The sequence below is a fragment of the Sceloporus occidentalis genome, unplaced genomic scaffold (genome assembly GCF_023333645.1).
Source record: "Sceloporus occidentalis isolate IW3139 unplaced genomic scaffold, rSceOcc1.0.p SCAF_5, whole genome shotgun sequence".
Classification (NCBI taxonomy): Eukaryota; Metazoa; Chordata; class Lepidosauria; order Squamata; family Phrynosomatidae; genus Sceloporus; species Sceloporus occidentalis.
In genome coordinates, this window is record NW_028316985.1 from 112201501 (window position 1) to 112222614 (window position 21114).

At 39.5% G+C, this 21114-nt stretch overlaps 1 protein-coding gene across 3 annotated transcripts in view; it reads right to left on the reverse strand.

Moving 5' to 3' along the window:
- Positions 1–21114, reverse strand: part of ARAP2 (ArfGAP with RhoGAP domain, ankyrin repeat and PH domain 2) — a 138078-nt gene that overhangs the window by 46589 nt on the left and 70375 nt on the right. For all 3 annotated transcript variants that reach the window (XR_016281281.1, XM_089525069.1, XM_089525070.1), the window contains exons 15-21: positions 20734–20862; positions 17513–17657; positions 16209–16311; positions 13911–14109; positions 11636–11699; positions 6313–6476; positions 1407–1619 (exon numbers count right to left, since the gene is read on the reverse strand). Coding sequence is in view for 2 of the 3 variants with exons in the window: in XM_089525069.1 (XP_089381195.1) it covers positions 1407–1619; positions 6313–6476; positions 11636–11699; positions 13911–14109; positions 16209–16311; positions 17513–17657; positions 20734–20862 (1017 nt within the window). In the remaining variant the exon portion in view is untranslated. The remainder of the gene's footprint in view (positions 1–1406; positions 1620–6312; positions 6477–11635; positions 11700–13910; positions 14110–16208; positions 16312–17512; positions 17658–20733; positions 20863–21114) is intronic.

The window sequence follows — 21114 nt, forward strand, 5'->3', positions numbered from 1 at the left end:
ATGGCCACCAAAGCAACTTACAGGGCCCGAATTCAACACTGGAAGCAACAGGAAGCCGTTTTGAGAGAAAAAAATCTATGCAATAAAATCAGCCTAACTTCCGAATTTGGCTCAAATTTGGAAGAGGTATGTCAGACACTAGAGGTGGTGTGATAAAGTCTTCTGTCTGGTAAAGGGCCCAGCCTTTACCAGACTAAACCCTTTGTTTTGTTGACTCCAGAAATGTGCTTATTTTGGAAATAATTGGACTTGCTTTGATTTCAGAAATGACTGGGGAAATGTGTGATATGTCACTGGTTTCTGAGCCTCTCTGAGGATCAGCAAAGATCAGCACAAGTTCCAATTTTGATGTGGAAATAGGACAAAAGATTTCATTGACCTCATTCAGAACTTCAGAAGGATACAGAAAGCACTGTAATTCATTGCAATAGGGGTAATCCTCCTTCCCAGTTTAAAACTGGAGGATGACTTGCCTACTGAGATTTCAAGTACACTCTGAGTATTGTTAAAGCTCATCCTAATGTCTCAGACAAGACTACACCCACCCAGTTTCAACTGATAAGGCATAATATGCACACATTTTGGCTAATCTGGTTCTGCTAGACCTTGTTTACTGACAAAATTAGCCAAAATTCTGCAACGTGAAACTTAGCAATGGCTAGAAACTGAGGTAAAGTAGAGCTAACCTAAAATTGCTTGTAAAATACATTTCTGAGAAAACCTCTAATCTCTCTCTCTCTCTTTCCATCTGCTTAGAAAAAGAAGGCCAATTTGCAGAGTTTCTTGGAATATCCTCCCCAATATTTGGTAGTAGATGCAATTCTGTGCACCCCCATAATGCCCAAGAAAAATGCCAGGTCTAAGGTAGTGAGGAGGCTGCAAACTGGTAGCCAGGCAGTTTTTTTAAAAAATGGTGAGGTGATGCCTTGACGGGAAGAATAAAGTCCCTTGCTTGCAAGATATTTCACACCTGAAAAGGAGAGAGATGAGCCCAGAATAAAATAAGACATGCACATCTTTTATGGATAACACATCCCTCTGTAAAAGGTGACAAACTGTCCATCACGATCATAGTGTGTGGGTCTGAAAGCAAGGGGGGCAAATACTGTACAGATACTTTTTTTTGTAAACATTACTTGGCCTCCTCTTTCAATGAGCCTAATTTCACTGATCCTTTCCAGTGAAATGTTTTATTTACCTACAATGGAGTGAATGACAGCTATTCATTTAATGAGAGGAAGTAAAACAGTGCAGTTGGAGGTCAGTTACAGACAATCATTTGCATAACCTGATGCTTCTGTTAAGCATATACCAGAATGCTAAGAACTTGCTTCTTTTATGTTTCGGTATCCAGTTATACAGGTAGTGCTTCCAGGGATTTACAGAAAAATTGTGCCATGCATTACCTAATGCAGAGATCCAAAATGGATAGAGTTCTTTGGTAAGAAGTGCATCATCAACATCAGATAGAAAACACTTCAGAGTATCAGTAACATCTTCCAGCCGATTAGTTCCAGCCCTCAGTTTAACACTTCTGGCATCTTTTTTGAAGCACTCAAGAAGTTCACTCACATGAGATGGATCCCCTCTGTTCAGGTAGATATTTTTGCTACCTAAACCTTAAGCACAAAAATACAAGATTACTTTTTAAAAGCCTGCTAAAATTATACTTTTAAATAAATACTTTACCAAAAATATAGCTTAAATTTTAAAAAAGACACACTGCAACACAAACACCACTCTTTGCTCTGTTCCGATGCAAACGCACCCAGCTGTTCTGCAGAATTTAATATGTTGTCACAGACATAATTATAAATAACAATGACAAGGCACCCTTTAATGCAGTCTTCCTAATCTGGCACTTTCTAGATGTGCTGGACTATAATTCCCATCATGCTTAACAAGGTGGATGAGGATGGTGGGGTCACATCTGGAGTATGATAGGTTGGGAAAGGCTGTGTTAATTCACATTTAGCTAAAAATGGCATCCCAATATTGCATGGAAATTCTGCCATTTCAGCTCCATCAAAGGACTAACAGATAACTTTTTGTACATCAGTGTGAGTGCCACAGAACAACCATGTAAGCATTTCTGCAGCTGCAAAAAGAGTTCCTTATCCATGAGGGATGATATGCAACATAGGCCCTGTGCAGACTGGCCTTAAAGGTCGGCTTGGGCACGGAGTCAGAGCATAGCATCCACATGAGGCATGCCCAAACTCTGCCCCCGGGGCAGTGTGACACCTCGCACCACTCCACATGGTGTGCAGGGTCATGGCACTCCTCTGGCGCTGCATCCACATGATGCAGGCCAAAGGAGCGCCATAAAGCTGCAGCTATCATACCCTGCAAAGGCCAGATCGGGGCCATGGCGTGTGGTTGCCACAGCCCTAATCTGATGAAAATGGAGGCGGCTGCAGGCCGCTCCTTATGGGTGTTCTGCACAGCTCCTAGGAGTACAGTAATATCAAACTAAGAGTAGGTTGAAGTGACCCACCCATGAAGCTGAGAACCAATCAAAAAGGCCTATCTCACTCAAATTATATGGCTAGATCTTTTCAATGATCTCACACAGGACTTGCTTTTTCATTAAATGGCACAAAGAAAACACAAAGGATTTTGTGTAATCTAGGCACACACCTATATCTTATAGAACTATGCTACTGAAGATCTAGCAATACCATTAAACAGAACAACACAGCCGTCCCAGTTGACAAATTCTGGGTGTAGAGAGGAAACAGAAGTATTGGAGGAGGAAATCTATGGGCCATATAACATGACTGAACCCTTAATTCTTTCCTGCTGCCCTCATGCACAGAGGAATAAACTGGCTCCCATCACCAGTAACAAAATAAATACACAATTGTAAACATACAAAAGGGAAAGTTGTCATTCTGTCCATTTTATTAGCCAGAAAAATCTTGGGATGGACCTGTCCTGGTAGATCACCTAATTCCCCCATAGACAATTTTGTGGAATAACTACATTTTAGAAGTTACAGTGCTTCTACTTAAAATGTAACTATAACTTACATTGGTTTGCTTTTACTAAGTTTATTTAAGACATTTGTTTATCACTTCTGGACTTACCAGGGTTCCCAATGTACTGCACAATTAATAGAAACACTTCAAACATTAAATAATTAACCAACAACCAATTAAAACACCCCAAACCTCCTCTTTAAAGGTAGTTCTAAAACTAGGCAACTAAAAACAGTCAGAGCTGACACCTCTAATTTAGAGCCAAGGGAAATAGCTTAGTCAGAAGGGATGGAGCCATTCTGACCTCCCTAAGAAGGTCATTCTACAGTTTGGGTGTTACTATAGAGAAAGCCCTGGGTTTGTTTGTGTGTGTGTGTGTGTGTTTATTTATTTATTGTATATTATGTGTACACACCAACATAGCCTCACAAGGCGGTGGAACACATAAGGTGTCACTTACAATATTATCAGACAGGATCATATGTGGGCAGGCTGTCTTTCAGATATTCTGGCCCCAAGACTAAATATCTCATGATTATGGCACCTTTGCTCACTTTGCACCCAGTCACCTTGGGAACAGTAACCAAACAGCTGATTGAGCAGTTACCACGAAGCTTCTTGTTTGGGCCAGCCCTGCAGCTAAGGCTGGCGCAGGCAAGCGGCTTCTTGGTTGCTGTTTGACTGGCTGCTCAGCTGCTGCTCCCTTTGCACCCTGCCATCCTGGGAGCAGCAACTGAGCAGCTGGCTGAGCAGCAACTCATTTGTGCCAGCCTTGTAGCAAAAACCAGTGAGGACAAGAGGCCTCTTGGTTGATGCTCAGGCAGCTGATCAGTTGCTGATCCCAGAGCAACCAGGTGCAAATTAGAAGCTTCTCCCAAGAGAGGAGGGACTCTCAATCCTTCATCGGGGCAGAGAAAGGTGAAGCTGGTGGGTATGTAGGGGGTTTAGAGAGGCTACATGCTCTGGAATGGAGAGTGGTGTGGGTCAGAAAGGGAGAGATTTTAACTACAGGAGCTGCTCCAAGACAAAGGACTGTTTCCAAGAATTGAGCATAGATATGTATTTTATATGTATTATCCTATTATTTCTTAGATTGTACGCCATAGGCAGGTTTACTCTTTTATATTTATTGTTTTTATGTACAGCGCTGTGCAAATCTACAGCGCTATAAATAAATAAATAAATAAATAAATAAATAAATAATACTCTTTCCCCAGAGACATGTCTTCCCCACACAGCTTCAAGTGTCCACTCTCCCACAAAAAAAATGGATTCTTCTGCTACCTTTTCTCTCAGTCTGTCTGATGGGAAAAAACAGGAGCAGCAGTGAAACTACAACCTGCTAGCCATGTCCCAGCGGAGCTCACAAAGTTTAAGCAGAGTTCCAAATCTGAAAGCTCCTTTTTACCACCACTCCGCCTCCGCCACCATGTTCTCTAACTCTTTGCTCCAGTCTGTCCCAAAATGGTGCCACTCTTAGCCACAGAACTGATGCCCTGTGCCAAGTATTGCACAAGTTTTGTGATTGCCAAAATGAGTAAAAGATGCCAATAACGGAGTGAACTCACAGGGGTAGGCAAAGAGACACCACCACACAAAATTATCAGCGAGGCTATGCGGTGGTTTTCTGGGGACCCTGAAAATAAGTTTCATGCAATCCTCATTTCCACCATGGTCCTAAAGACAGCTGTTTCTCCTTTTCTTTTCTGCACATCAATACTTTGACTGAATGCCCCCCTCCGCTCCCTTTTCCCCTCACCTCCCCCCCTACTGCCCTCTTTCTACCTCACTGCCCCCCCAGATCCTTCCACTGCCCCCAGGGAAGGAGCACCATGTACTTTGGGAATCACTGGTCTATAGATATCCCAGGAACACATTGGGTTTATAATTCACAAGAGGTTGGCAATACACAAGCTGTAAGCCAAGTGGCTGTAGAAATGTTTGACTGCTGAAGAAAAATGAAAACACCTCCAAGTTGATTTTGTAGCTTTTTGAGTGATCTAGTGATATTTTTTTGGAATGACTCATCACTGTTGATGAAACAATGGGGCTCGACAGATGGGTGGCTCTGTGCCGCCTGTCTTTGCCCCGCATCTTTGTCATTGCCACCAAACAACATGGCAGTGATGCACTGCCAAAAAGAAGCTGCCTAGAGTTGCTTCTTTTTTGCGGCGCCATAAATGGGAAAGGGCACCTCCATGATGCCACTTCCTGCCAGTGACGTCTGCACGGTGCGCAGTATGTGCATCATCATGGCAGTCCCCATGTGGACGAGGCAGAGCTCCGTTCTCCCGACCCCTCATTTTGGCCCCAGGCTACTGCAAAGTGGCGGTCTGTTCCAGGCCATATTTACAACACTATGAAACAGAGAAAAAAACCGGTTCTCCACAGCTGAAGAAATTTAAGACTCTAAGTTCAGCAAGAAAGATTATGGCTACAGTTTTTCAGAAATAAGGGAAATATTTTTGTGACTGACTGTTTTCAGAAGGGCCAAACAATTAATAAAGAATATTACTCTAACTCATTGTGCTGATTAAAGGAGGCATTGAAATAAAACAGCAAGGGAAGCTGTAAAAATGTGTTCTCTTCCTACAGGACAACTCAGAGGGCTGGAAAGACAATGAATGTTTTGATGCATTTGGGGTTAGATTGCATAGACAATCAAGTCTACTCACCAGATCTTGCACCATTTCACTGTCTCCTCTTTCCAAATATTTAAAAGGAAGAAATTTTTCAGAGTTGATAGCAGCAGCAGAGCAGTATTTCAGTGACCAGACATCAGATTTTTGAGGGGAAGGTTCAAAGAAACTTGAGAAATGATGTGCCAAGTGTGTCAGACTTGGATGTGAATATGTGGAATAACGTCTAGGTTTCATGGCTCTAGGTCATTCCCTTCCTGTTCGGGCAGCAAACTTTTCAGCATTTCCTCATACTCAAGAGGATGAATTAAGGTTTGAGTTTTGTTTTTTTGTTGTTTTTTTGTTTGTTTAGCTTTTTAAACAACTTTACCACAGTGGACCTCATTGTGCAGTGATTCACATCCTGGATTCTAAGAAGATTTAATTTTCATTTTGCAGTAGTGTTTTTCTCGTTAAAAATGCCTCTCCCCTCCCCCTCTCTCTCTCTCTCCCTTCCCCATACATCCATACATACAAATATACTGCCACACAAACAGCTTAATGTAACAGCAAAAACTTCCTCCAAAGTGTGGTCTTTTACAGATCACAGCTCAAGCCCACATAATGTAATCTGATACAGATGCTTTATAAGTACTCTATCTGGATGCATCTCCGATTTTCAGGAACTTGAACAAATGCTCCGCTCTACTTACCATATTGTGTAACAAATGCAATACAGCTATTCACTATAATCGGGACGTCATTTTTGCTGAGCTGCTGATCTTCCAACACATTGCCATCTGTACCTGCTGCTTTTTCAATTGCACTATGCCAGACTGTGAAATCCAACTTGGTGTGGCCATGGATATATAACGTTCTGGAAAAGCATTTGCAGGGAAAAATATTTTCAAAACAGCAACAAGATGGTGTGTGGAGAAAAAAGTTCCTGTTTTTAGTGAGAATAGTGGGACCAACAGCAGACAAATATATGCAAGCTAACTGAATCAATAGCATGTAAAAAGAATGAAAACAGATGCAACATTTGTAACAGAAGCACTCTGTACACAAAGGTAACTGTCTGATTCTTAGATGTGATCTTCAATTCTGTCCCTCTCCTCCCCAGCCCACACTGAGGTAGTTTTAGGTTTGTCATAAGATCTCCGGCTGATTTGAAAGAGACTGCTGATGATTTAATCATGGAAACAACAAAACTACAGCCACCTAACCCCCAAATTATATAACTGACATAATTCAGAGAAATAAGAAGGGGTGGATTTACATGTGGAAAGCATTCTGATACTAAGAGCAAGTTGTTAAACACAAAGCATTTGGTCTTTTGTATCCAAGTTCCATTTTGTGGACAGTGAGATTCTAGCTATAATAAACATAGTAGATCCTCCAAAATGGAAGTGTGCTGACCAGAGCTCTGGAGTAGCTTTTATGTTGCCTTGAGAATGAAAGATAAAGTAGGAGGAGGCTTTCTGCTACAGGAAAGCCCTAGTGCGCAAAACATGAGTTTCTCATAGTGTTCTCAGGGGCTGATCACTATGCCATGTTGCTTTATGTAGCTACAAAGTGAGGCCAGCTATACAGACAGAGCCATAGTCAAGCTGCTGCCCAGAAGTGAAAGTGACTAGGTTTCTTAAGCCAGGCACACTTTATTTCACAATAAAAATGGAAAGGAACAACAATCTTGTGAAATAAACATTCTTCCAAGGTGGAGTATATTACAGAAATTATTAGTTCTTGAATTTATATCTTTAATTATTTTATCCTTGCATTCAAGGACTAATAATTTATGTAATATGCTCCCTGTGGGAGAAAATGATTATTTCCCTGCAATTTTCTCACAGTATCTGGGTATCCCAAAGTGTTTTAGGAAACTACTCTGTGGAAAAAAAAATACGCCATTTGAAATGCAAATCATTCATTGAAAAAAAACACACTTCCAGTAACATTTTTAAACATAAAACCCATCCTTTTGGAAGGCAAAAATGTTTTGGAAGTAGTGGGTTTTGTGCAAAAGACACCATTTTGTCCAACCCCTTCCACCTTTTTGCACAAAAAAAAATATTTCTATAAATACACATTTTAATGAAAAAATGTGGCTTTCTTACACAACACACACAAGCTGAAGTGTATTTCTGTGCAGAGTATTTTATTCATTCATTCAATTGATAAGCCCCCTTTCTCCTAGGGTGGGATCCAGTATCCACATACCAGATTTAAGGATGAGTTAATACTAGACCAAAACAAAAACAAAAACCCATACCACTATGTTAATCTTCCTGGCTGGCTTTCTCAAGTGTTGAGAAATCCATGGGGGGGGGGGGGGGCTGGCTGGGAAATAAATGATGGTTACCAATCTTTCCATCCCTATTATTTGTGCTGCTCTTTGCAGAAATGGTATAACAAAATTAGGTATCAGTGAAGATTTCATTTTAAGTTGTTTATTTTTTAAAGAATTTGCCAGAATCTACAAAATCTGAATGCAAAAGGAAAGGAACAGTTTTAAGCCAGAAACCGATAGATATAAGCGAAGATGACTAAACTGAGGCTGTCATACTTTCAACAGATCATGAGACATGTCCAAAAACCACACCATAGAAATAAACCGGTTCAAGATTGCTTTAGCTGCCTTGGCTCAGTGAAAGGGAATCCTGTGAATTGTAGTTTATTGTGGCACCAGAGATCTGGCAGAGAAGGCTAAAGGACTCACAAAACTACAGTTCCCAGAGTTCCCTATCACTGAGCCAGGGCACTTAAAGCAGTGTCACACTGGATTATTTCTGCAGTGTGTTTTGGACCAAAATTACTCATTTTTAAATATGATAATGCTCAGTAAAGTGAAATACAGTACGAAAAGAGGAAGACCAAACTACAGGTGGATAGATTCAATCAAGGAAGCCATCCTCCTGAGTATGTAAGGCATGAGCAAAGCACTTGACGATCAGGGCTTTTTGGAATGGATCCATTCATCATCAAAGCTGCTTTGATGTCAGATAACAACAGAAATAAAGACTAACAGAGATAAAAGGAGGTTTATGCTATGAAGTACCATGCAGAGAACAGAGTGTAGAAAACTTTTTGTCTACACCACCCCTGCCTCCCAGAACAGCCAACATAAAACAATAAGAACTTGGTAAGTCAGTACTTGATTCAATAGATGTACTGCAATTTCAGCTAACAGCTGCATTTAGTCCACACAATTTATTAATTTAAAGCCAAAAAACCAAACAGTGAAAATATCTTGACCCAATGTATCACCAGACAGTTAAGAAAATAGTGACTAACGAACGCATATGGAACTGGATTATTTTTTTTCTCAACCAGTGGGACTTCTGAAAAATCCCTGGCACAGAGGCAGAAAACACTATCTTCAGTTGGTTCACTATTTCCAAATATATATATATAAAAACCACAAAAACATTTTCTTTGTTGAATGTAAGAACTGCTAAAGCTATTAGTCAAGCAGAGTTAAGGAACTGCCAGTCCATGATTCAATTGATCCATCCTATAAACTTTTCCTGCAAGCTAACTGGGATGGTGGTGGTGGGAGGAAGGGTCGCATTCATGCAAATGGGAGTCTTATTAACATTTAACCCTTCTCACCTCATATGCTGTGATTTCCCCATGGTAAGAGGAACCTTCCTTTACCTCATCCATGTCTGGGAAAGAAATAACAAAGAAAAGGAACTGGCATAGTAGAGAAAATTCTCGCATAGTATGTGGAACCTCCAACCACCTTGCTCACGACTGGGAAAGAAACAATAAAGGAAAAACCAGGCACAGCAGAGAAAGCTTGGGAGAAATGAAAGGAGGTTAGCAGATCAGTAAATAGAAACTGGAGGTTATAGACCAACATATGGCACGATCTATTGCTAGCACTTGCCCTTCCACTTTTAGCCTTAATACCACCCATTCCTGCTTATGCAACAGAATAAGTAGCTAGAAATGTAAATTTTAATTATTCTGTTTTTGCATGCAAGAACACATTTCAACGGTTTCACTAAGAAATTTCCCAAGGGTGTGAAGTCCTAGGTATTTTAATAAAAAAGCTTCTTGGTTCTGCTTTAAAATGAGATACCACAAAGTTCATTTGTTTGATATGGAAGAAGCCTCCATTCATGGAATTTCCTAATTAAAATACAGTCAGCCCTCTGTTTTCACGGGGGGATCTGTTCCGGACCCCCCTGCGAAAATGTAGAGTTGCCAATATTCAAGCCCTATAGGCCCACGAGTGCACCTCATTGAAAATAATAGAGGTTGCCCCTCTGTGAATATTCAAGTCCATGAGAAAGGAGGGGCGACTGTAATCTAAAGAAGCAGGACTCTGAAAAATACTTGAGATGGTTACTATTTTGCACAATGTCAAACTGTTCCATAGAACTGTTAAAACTGTGCCACCATTGACTCATTTGGAGTGTACTATGTTTTAGTAGAAGACACCTTGGTGTATTACCAAAAACAAACCCCTGCCAAAAAAAATCCTAAATATATATTCTAGGATATTTATTTGGTTCAACTGTATTTCCAGTCAATGTTTATTAAGTGTTTTTCCCACTTTTTGTTCACATTTATGCAGCTGTTTCAAGCAAACAAACAAGCCGATCACCAACCAGAGTGAACAGGAAGCCTACCCACACAACGTTTTTCATTTCCTCGCCTCTCTTTTGTTGACCAAATTTAGATTGCAAAGTCCTTGGGTATGGACCTCACAGACACACCATGATACTGCAAAAACAGTAAGTGGAAACTAAAGAAACTGAGCTATGAAGTGAGGTCGCCCAGATTAGGAGTCCTTACGGACAACAAAATACTTATATACATATGTCTGCAAAATGCATGTGCAGAACAACCACAAATGGCCATCACTTTAGAGAAAGCAGGCAACTCATCCTTTTTCATGGAAGAAATCCATTCCATTATACTCTGGAGTGCTCACACCCATATGAGAAAATTAGTTTAGGCAATGTTAACAATTCTGAATTGTACAAAACAGCTTTAAAAAAAGAAAATCACAGTGTGATTCACACATGTGTCATATAAGCATCAGTAGATTTTTGAGGAAGATATGAGAAAATCAACTATTCTCTTCCAACAGGCCTTCCCTACCTAGTTCCTCTCCCAGTTTACCGAGACTTACATTGCTCTGTCCACCAATTCTTCTCTTAAATTTAAGAGAAGTAATGAGAAGAATTAAATTAAAATTAAAATAAAATTCTTGCCTCAAGAAGAAGAACCCTTCCTCTGTACCTACTGTCATCATCAGACCTGGGAGGGAGTGAAAAAGACAGGCCCAGTTCCATCAGGTCTAGCTGTGAATTCTGTGACTTACGTCACTCTCTTTTATCTTATTGTATTGTATTTTATTTTATTGTATTCTTTGTATTTTTATTGCTGTAACCTGGCCCGATAAATTATTATTATTATTATTATTATTACTATTATTATTCCAAGGGTTGGGAAAGTACAGCACCTAAACATTACCCTGAAGCTCCCAACCAGTCTCCAAACCACCTTTTTTTTTAAAAAAAAAGTATGACTTGCAGACAGAAAATTCACCCCCCCCATGCATGTTGACACTCACAAAAAAAAGCTATACCCAAATCCCCTCAGAACCTCCCATCTCCTCTCAAAATACCTTCTTTTTCCTTTGTCTCCCTTTCAAGATAGCAAGAAGAAGTGATGCAAAACAGAAGGAGGTATATTGTCATGGTTGGGGGACTCTGTTCACTGATCATATCTTCTGATTTTCTCATCCACATGAGGTTGAAATATAACAACTCCTTCTTACACAAATCTTGGGATTCAGGGGGAGTGGGGTGCAATGCAGATGAGAGAAGTACTTCATTTATTGTGACTATAAATCCAGAAGATATTGTGTTTTACCACTACTAGATTTCAAAAATAAAGACACACCCATCTCAGACATATAACAGATTCAAAACGCATCTCTTTGATGGATAGAACCAAGCTAACCATTCTTTTCCTATATACTGAAAAATGGAATGGCCACCTGTAATATTCCCTTACCTTCCTTTCTCAACCAGAAGAAGAACATCTATTTTTTCTCCATTTTGGATTATGCTGCTGATTGCTGAGAAATAAAGAAAACACTCATTTACATGAGACCAAGTGAAGTTTAATCAGGCAAACCACATTTACAAAGTACAACAAACCTACTGAAAATTATCCAATACAACACTAGCTGAACCTGGAAACCAGCTTTAATAATAATTAGTCTCTGGATAGGGATTGCATTGAAGTCAGCAACAACTAAAGAGGAAATAGGTTACCCTCACTAAGAGCAGTAACAATGACAAGTAAGGCAATGGATATAGTTCCTATTATAGAAGTTCAAGGAAGTCACCAGAAATAATTTGGCCCTTGGGGTATGAATAAATGCATCTGAAATAGGCTATGCCCACTCTTGCTTGTTATAAAGAGATAGGTTTGCTCAGGAACACAGGGCAGACGTTTGAACTCCAAATGGAACAGAGGTTAAGAAGGGGAAGACTAGCAGAATTGTGGGTGTGAGTGCAGAACGCAAAACTGATCATTCAGTGTGTGGCACATTTCCACTCCTATTCAGCAATTCACCAGACAACAGCAACAATAATCTGGACCATGAAAGAATTTCACAGCCTCCTTGGAAAATAGAAATACACAGTCATTTCTCTACACAGCTCTTTTTCTCAGCCTATGAAGACATACTGATTGAATGTGTACTACAGCAAAAAATATTACTATTGATGAAACACTTACTCCGCATTTATGATCAATGAAACAATGAAAGTATTTCAAATGATAAGTGTACACATATGCATATGGCTCAATTCAGCTTTACAGTGCCATGCCACTAATAATTTGTACATGGAATGGTTCCCACCCATGTGAATGTCTCCTAGCATTTCAAGAGTGTGATGTGATGCAGGATAGACAGTGTTGTGCATCTGGCCAGGAATGCATTTGCACACTTAAATCTAGTCTGCCAAATGCACCCATTGTTTGGGACATCTGATTTGGTCACTGTGACATATGCCTTAGGTGTTTACCGCACACAGTTTAAAGCAACTTACCCAATTCACATTTAATTTTGAAGCCAGATCTTATTGCACATGCCAGGGGCTGGGTGAGTGCAACCTGGCCCCAGCCTAGGTCCCAGCCTATCCGACATCTTTTCACAAATGGTAGTCTGCCATTTTTTAAAAGATGTCGGGTAAGCGCGGCTGGGACCCAGGTGGCAGCCAGGTTGCACTTGCCCAGCCCCCAGTGCATTTGATGAGATCTGGCTTCAACATTAAATGCAAATGGGGTAAGTTGCTTTAAAAGGCATGCAATAAACTTCTTCGTTACATCCTGACTGGATTACTATAATTTACTTGATATATTGGTACTGGTTTCATGGAGCATATAACTCCCTTGTTGAAACAGCTCCACTGGCTGCCATTCAATTTCTGGAAACAATTCAAAGTAATGGATTTGACCTACAAAGCCCTATAAGGCTTGGGTCCAAGCTACTCAAAGGTCTGTATCTTCCCATATGGGCCTACCTGAGCTGTAAGATCTGCAAGAAAGGCATTTCTCCCTCTCCCACTGCCTTCACAGGCACAGTTGGTGAAAATGCAGAAGGCCTTCTCTGTGGCCACTTCCACACTTTCAAAATCTCTCCCTACAGAAAGTAGGATGGCTCATTTTTAGTTTTCCCTCTGGCATCAGGTTAAGACCTTGCTTTTCCAGCAAGCCTTTGGAAACTGATTATAACAAAAAGGGGGGCTTTTATGGTGCTATACTGTTTTTAAGCTGTTTTAAATTAAGATTTTAAGAGGTTTTAATATTGCTATGTAACTCTGTTTTAATTTTGCACGTTTTTATCTATATGTGTTTGTTGTATTCTCTGCTTTTTTTTTGTAAGCTCCCTTGAGTTTGAGCTTAGCAGAAAGGCAGGATATAGATAAAGTGATGGATGGATGGATGGATCTTGCCCATATGGGTCCTTTTTTGTTACCTTATGGGAGCTGTGTCCAAAGAAACCACATGCTCCAAGAAACTATTTATGTGTGCATGCACACACCCAAATTCACACTTCTTTGACTCTTGCCCTTTTAAGCCAATGCCACTTCCCAAGTTCAATAACATAGTAGGCAACCTGCAGCTCTCTGGATGGTTTGGGCTATGGTTTCCATCAGTTCCTGCAGGATGGACAATGGGAAGAAATTATGGTAGTCGCAGTCCACCAAGATGGACTGGGTAGCAGGTTGCCCACACATGTTCTGTGAAATAACACATGCTATTTTCAAAGACTTACTTAATTCCTGGAGCCTCCTTAGATGCATTGAATCCTCTTGCAAGTTTTCCAGCTCCAGGCAAAAATAAAGGCTTGACTTCTCTATAGCAAACCAGCCTTTTTTCCAATTATCAAGATCATGGCAATCTTTGTAGTACAGCTGGCCGATCACATTATAGTCCCTCTCTAGAAGTTGTTTGGCCACTATGGGCACAAAGTGCTGTTCCAAACAAAAACAAGGAATATATGAAAAACAAGGAATATATTTAAAATCAATTATCTGAAAATAAAATTGTAAAAGTTTAATGCTATGTGATTTTTGAGTTTTGACAAGCAAATTTTCTTTTTGGTTTACTGCCTCCAATTGATCTATGAAAATCTTATTACCTCTTATTATTATTATTAGATGAAAATAGTTACATCTTGCCATTCCATTATACAGTAGTCCGTTCCCTTACGTGGGGGAACCCACCCACCCCCGCATAAGGGAAATTCCACGGAGGTGCAAGCCCCATTAAAGATAAGGTCATTCCACAATACAGGGAATACTGAAGAAAAAGTCCTCTGGCTGACAGTTGCCAATCTAGTCCTGGCTGACTGGAATAAACATCTGCCAGAGGACCTGAGTATACGGAGAAGATTATATAGGAGTAGGTCATCTTGAAGGTAACCTAGAGCCAAACCATGCAGGGCTTTAAAAGTAATAACCAACACTTTGAACCTTGCTTGCTTGGAAAATAACTGCCAGCCAGTGGAGTGATTTTATATTGGTGTAACGTGATCACTCTTGGATGCCCCAGTAAACAATCTGGCTGCTATGTTTTGAACTAACTGAAGTTTTCAAACTTGATGCAGAGGTAGCCCAATGTACAGCATATTGCAGAATTCCAGCCTTGAGGATACGAGCAGATGCACTGCCATCTTTAGGTCCTCCAGGTCTAGGATGGGGTGCAGCTGTCATAACAGCCAAAGCTGATAGTAAGCATTCCTGGCCATCACATATATCTGAGCTGTCATTTGGAGTGATGAACACAGTCTTTCAGGGGGAGTGTAACCCCATCCAGGACTGGTTAGGACCTCTAACAGTAAGAACCTCTGTCTTGCCTGGATTCAGCTTCGATTTGTTGTTCCTTATCCAATCCATTACCTCCTCCGGGTACTATTTCAAAGGAGACACACTATCCCTAGCTGAAGTTGTATTTGAAGGCACAGAGAAATGTATTTGGGTGTCATCAGTGCATTGATAACACCCCACCCCATGCCTCCAGATGATCTCTCCCAACAGTTTCATGTAGATGTTGAACAGCATTGGGGGATGACAGATGTGTTCTGCCCTTCTAGTTCCTATTGAATACTTTCCACCAGGGTTACCAATGTCATCTTGAGAAATAATCCACTTTGAAAATCAAATCAAAACAGATCCAGCTAATGTAGAATTATATGAAGTTGGGTAACCACACTAATAGGGAATGTAGCTTGAATTAAATATGGTACTTGGTTGTATCAAACTGTGAAAAAGGCAAAACTGCTCACTTAAATTGGCACACAGTATCTTTATAAACAATCCCTCCAAACACTTTTCCATGTCAAACCACAGACTGACTCAGATGGTGGCCCAACTTTCAGTAACAACTTGTGGAAACAAAGTGGACAGAGACATAACCTTTGGCAATTTATGTACCTTCATATGTTGTTGGATAACAACTTTCATTACCCTCTACCATAGGTTATGGCAGCTAGGAATGGCAGTGGTAGTCCAACAACATCTGAAAGACCACAACTGTCCATTCCTATACTGAGTAAAAGCCAACTGTTTAGCATAAGTAGTATAAAACACTATTATTCCTACTTCCTTTAAAGCTCAAAGCAGAAGAAAACAAGATGGGAAACTGTCAGAGAAAGCAGGGGACAGAAGATGCATGACACAGGCTTGCTTAAGGTTCAAAGGCTTCAAAACATCTTTGTAAGCAGCTTTACTCTTCACATAAGCAATAACAGTACAGCTTTAAACAGATGTATCTTGCTTCTATACTGTGTTCTACTAGTACATTTAAATATAAAATAATATTTTTAAATTCAAGAATGTAAAATCCTTTTAAATTTTTTGAATTTTGATGTTTTTTTTCTTTACATGATACTTGAACAAACAATTGTAACAACTTACATTTTCCACAAAGAAGTTAAAAATACATTTCCATATTCTCAAGAAGCAAACCTGAATCCAGTTTGGCTTCACCAAAGAGTCTAAGATAACAGTGCCAATTTATATTTAATGCAAAGGTTCTTGGCTTAACTTGAGCCAGTAATTATTGACATTACCTTGGCAATTGCCTGAGTCCATTTTCTTTGAGTATGTGCAGTTTCAGCACCAAAGAGAAACACACGTTCTGACAGTAAGTAGATTTCAAAGGTAAATACAGTTCTAAGGACAAGGACAAGAAGAGTCAATTTTATTTGGAATAAGCTGTACAAAAGAAAAACAACAAATAGTACTATTCTCCCCCTCAGTTCCTTGTATTTGATAACCTCTTTGACTAGTCTTAGAAATAAAAGGCAAGCTACAAGAATTATGCCAAACAAAATATTTTAGATTTTAATTGCTTTAAAAACATGGAATTAAACATGCATTTGACTGGCTAATGAGCAAGGACTGGAATAAGACATAGATTGTATGCAAAGAGGGAAGGAAGGAAGAGAGGGAGGGCAGGTTAATGGCTTTGTCTGGGACAGAAACAGCCAAGTGAGGTTTGTTGTTGTTGGCCATATCAGGAGAATTTTCCCTGCTCCCATCCTATAGGCCAACCCCCATGACAACCCACCCCCATGCTACCTCCCTTTGACATGGCTATATAGCAGCTGGTAAGGGGAAGGGATATCCAAGTGAGGCTCATCACTGGTTATGCTCTCCACAATTATTCAGATGCCCTTGAGGATATTTCAAAGGTTTTCCAGAGATCAGGGGAGATGATGTTTTTATCATGAGCCAGCTATCAGAACAGAGCTGGTGAGAATGTTCAACTCCCCCTCATCCCGTCCATTCATTACATGTCTGTGTGAGAGGAGCAGGAAAAAGTAAGTTGTGGGGGCACCTTTCTCATCCCATGAGAATATCTTCAAAAACTGCAGCATAGAAAACATTGATTAAATTATTTGTTCTCCTCTACAGTAACACATAGTTTAAACAAGTACATTTCCAGCATACAGGATAGCAAAGGAGAAGGCAGCAAGAATTTCTGAAGGTAGAAGCAATGAATGGAATAGGGGGGAAAAGGCACACATAAATACCCCAGCACTTAAAAAGCTATTAAAATACTTTTAGAATCAATGCTGATATAAGAACTACAAAGGAGATCAGAGATCTCTCTGAGTATTTACCTGAGGTGCAACTCATCTGCACTCCAGATGTTGTTGAATGGTAAGTCCCAACAGTACTAGCCAGTATAACCAGTGATAATGAATGGCAAGACCTGCAGTCCAACAACATGTGAAGGGCCAAATGACTCCCAATCTCTGATCTTTGCCCATAAACAGGACATTTCTGTGACGAAGTAAATACAATCTCACCCTTGCATTCTAAAAAGATTATCTGAGGTGGATTAAATTTGGGATGCATGAAAACTTACCCAATGTGCAAGAAAGAGTCTGTTTTATGAACAACGAGGCAGATGACTTCACTAATGTCAAACATCCCATTTGGGGAAGCTGTCTTCTCATTTTCATAGTAACTCAAAAAGCCACTTTCCAGAGTACACCACTTCTTATTATAATCTGAAGTTAAATTCAGAGGAAAAAGTGTATAATTTTGTAGCCCAGAAAACAAGATTTACACCTTAATTAGCAAATAATAATAATAATAATAATAATAATAATTCTAAGATAAGTGAAACAGACAAAATCAGCAGCTTGAGAAGAAGAGCCATGCAAAACTTTGTCTCCCACCTTCCTTTCCCTAGAGATTTTGTAGTTAGAATAAAATCTTCTCCTGCACAAAAAGCTGCCGGCGAATAGTAACCAGAACAACAGGAAGTGGGCTAGGTGACTGAGGACACTACTAATTTTCTAGTTGTTGTTTGTACTTTCAAAGAAGTTCATTTTCTAATGTGGAACGTGCTCAAATTGTTATCTGCCACTTACAATTTAAGACATAGCTGTACACAAACAGTCTCTTAAATTTCTCCACTCTGTTCTTAGGTAGAAAAAGGGACAGCATTTCAGTTAGTCTCTCTAAGGATAAGAGAAGTTATCCAATATTTGCTGAGACCTGAGTTCTCTAACAGCAGCAATTTTAGTGCAGCAACAGAGTTTGCCTTTGCTTTTCTTTGAGGGTGATGGTGTGTGACTTGCCCAAGATCATCCAGTGGGTTTTCTTGGTTGAATGGGAATTTGAATCCTGGTCTCTACAGTCATAGTCCATACCACTAACTACACCATGTTGGCTCTTGAAGCTAGTATTGTAACAAACAAAAAATGTCTTCCAATTTCAGAAATGTGAAAGAACTTATTTTGCCTCATTCTTAGGGTGCCTCAGAATTTCTATTTGTGCTGATTTTGAGCTTATTGAAAGACGTTTTTTTGCATACTTGCATCATTCTTCAGTCCTGGAACTGGAATTTGTGTTAGAATATTGCTCTAAAAAGAATGTGGCCTTCCAAATCATCATGAAAAAAACTCTCATGAGTACTGATTCACTAGCTGATAACTAAACATCCCACTAAAGCTATTTAAGATAACCAAATTCTGACAGTGATGGAGTGGCAGTGGGACTATGCTTGCTATCCCCCAGACCCCAAAAGAAATAAAGTTAACTATATTCCCTCCTATAGTCACCTTTTACCACAGTGAACAGCCTCAGTGAATTGTTGCTGTTTATTTTATTTTATTTTTAAAAACAGCTTTTAATAACATGATGTGTGGCAGTTTGAGGCTTACTTAAAGCATAAAGATACAGACAAAAAAAATAGGAAAAACACACACTGAAGCAGAAAAACAAAAACCCTCTGAACTTAGAAGAATTGAAAGCTGCAAGGGAAAAATGTAGCCTGACAGAAGCTGATTGCAAAATGAACAGTTGAATCATAGTCTGAAGTAGCTAAAAGGTGCTGCTCTTTTTTCACCACAAACACTGGAAATAGAGGCCAAAACAGAGTCAAACTATTTTATGTTGGTAAGAACGATGCTAGAAAACCCTCTCAGCATTATGAGACTGAGGGAAACAATCTACAGCTTTCAAGAGAAAACAAAAAATATTTCAGAAAGCGTAAATAGAAGGTACGTGCAAAACAGATTTGTAACAACTGTAAACATGTAAGAAATGGGATCACCTTTTAAAGCTGATCAATATCATTATCTTCTGGAAAAGCTATTAGTCAAGAGCTGGTAGCTTAAAATATGTACCCATCATCTTTATATTATAACTATTGTAATGTCTACCATTCTAAGAAGAGCAGGGAGAAAAAGTGGGGGGGGGGGAGGCATATATCTTTCCATTTTTGTCCTCATGCCACCTCAGCTCCTATTCTTCTCTTGAAAATCATGAACTCTTTCTTTTTCCTTTCCACACTTGGAAATCCACTGACCAGCCCAAGGATACTACATTCTACTGTGATTCCACTGATCACAATGGAGTGTGATCACAACACACACACAGAGAGGCTTAAATTCAATCTCATACTATTGGGTCCCAGCTAGTGCAGGCTTCCATGCGCACTTCCAAAAAAGAAGTCCAAAAAGAGCATTTTTTGAGGACATGGGGAGGATGCAAGGAACAAGGGAAATCCCCTACCCCCCAATCCTCCGTTGTCAAAAGCAGTTCCATCTGTAAAATGACACCTGTGAATCCTGGCCACTCTTTATACAAAATGGCTAAAATCTAGAATTTTAATGGCAGCATGTAAATTGTCTTGGAGCATCAAGACCCAGTTCTAATGTTACACCTGCTCGGTCAAGGTGAATTTTCACATCATGAAAAACAACATTTTTACTTTTTTACTGTTAAGATATTAACATTCTTCTCTGCTTCAAAAAAGGAGATTGGCCATGTGGTACAGGGAACTGCTGTTCCATGACCAAAAAGTTTACTTGAACATTCAAAATTAGTTACATAATATTTTAAACACAGGCTATGACAAAGGAATAGACTCCCATTGCACACTCCACTATTACTGGCATTTTACAAATTCTAGGAACAACAATAGTTGCCCTGTAAAAAAGCATTAGTCTTTCAGAAAATATACCCATATAATCCCATTTTTCTTTTCCAGATAGCAGCCATACAACAAACAAAGTGAAATGAATTAGAAATGCAGTGCTCAGAAATATAGAAGTGATGTCTGTTCTTATTCCAAGGAGCTAAAGCACCCTTACTTCTAAGGTCACCTTCCCCAACCCACCCTCCACCTGCAAGAAAGCAAGTCTGAATAAAATCCCCACTGACTTTTAAAACCATTTGTCAGGATTTCAGCAATTTTTTAGAAGTTCTTTTTATTGATTTAATCTCCTTTTGAACATTACTTTACTTGACAGCTTCAGCCCAATGGGTAAATTATAATGTCTACACAGAATTCATTAGTATAAGCAATATTTTAAAGAAACATAGTGCTTCGTGACCACAGTACTCATTACTAAATCACAGTCATTTTTTCCATTTTTTCCCCTTATGAACTTGTGACTAGGGAATCTTATTTTATTTGACTGAAAGTTCCTTTCTCCCTGCCTTGCTCTCCCAATATTTCACATAGATATTTTCCCCCTCACCTTACCTTTAAATCTCTAAAACAAAACAATAAAGGTCATTGACCTAACCAACACTGTAAAAAGCAAAAGGCAAGCATAAAGACCAACATACCTTCTTTTAGTTTTCTCTCAGTAAATTGCTTTGTACCACTAACAGAAAGCTTGTATAAAAAGTCACAAAGAAAGGTGGAAGAATCTTGACATAAAAGACTTTCTGAATGAGCATCATAGTTAGGAAAATCTACAAAAGAAATAAAAAGCAACACAAAAATTGGTCCATTGTATCATCTATAATACGTATTGATATCTAGATTAGATCAGTGTAAAAGATGTTCCCTGTGGGCCTACCTTTACAGATAGCTTGGGTTCTGGAGTCAGTGCAACTGAAGAATACAGCAGGTATTCTGTTCTAGTTGCCCTGGCTATTAGTGTATTACTAGATCTGATATAAAGCGCTGGTGGTCTCACAACTATAAGAGACATACCTTATTGA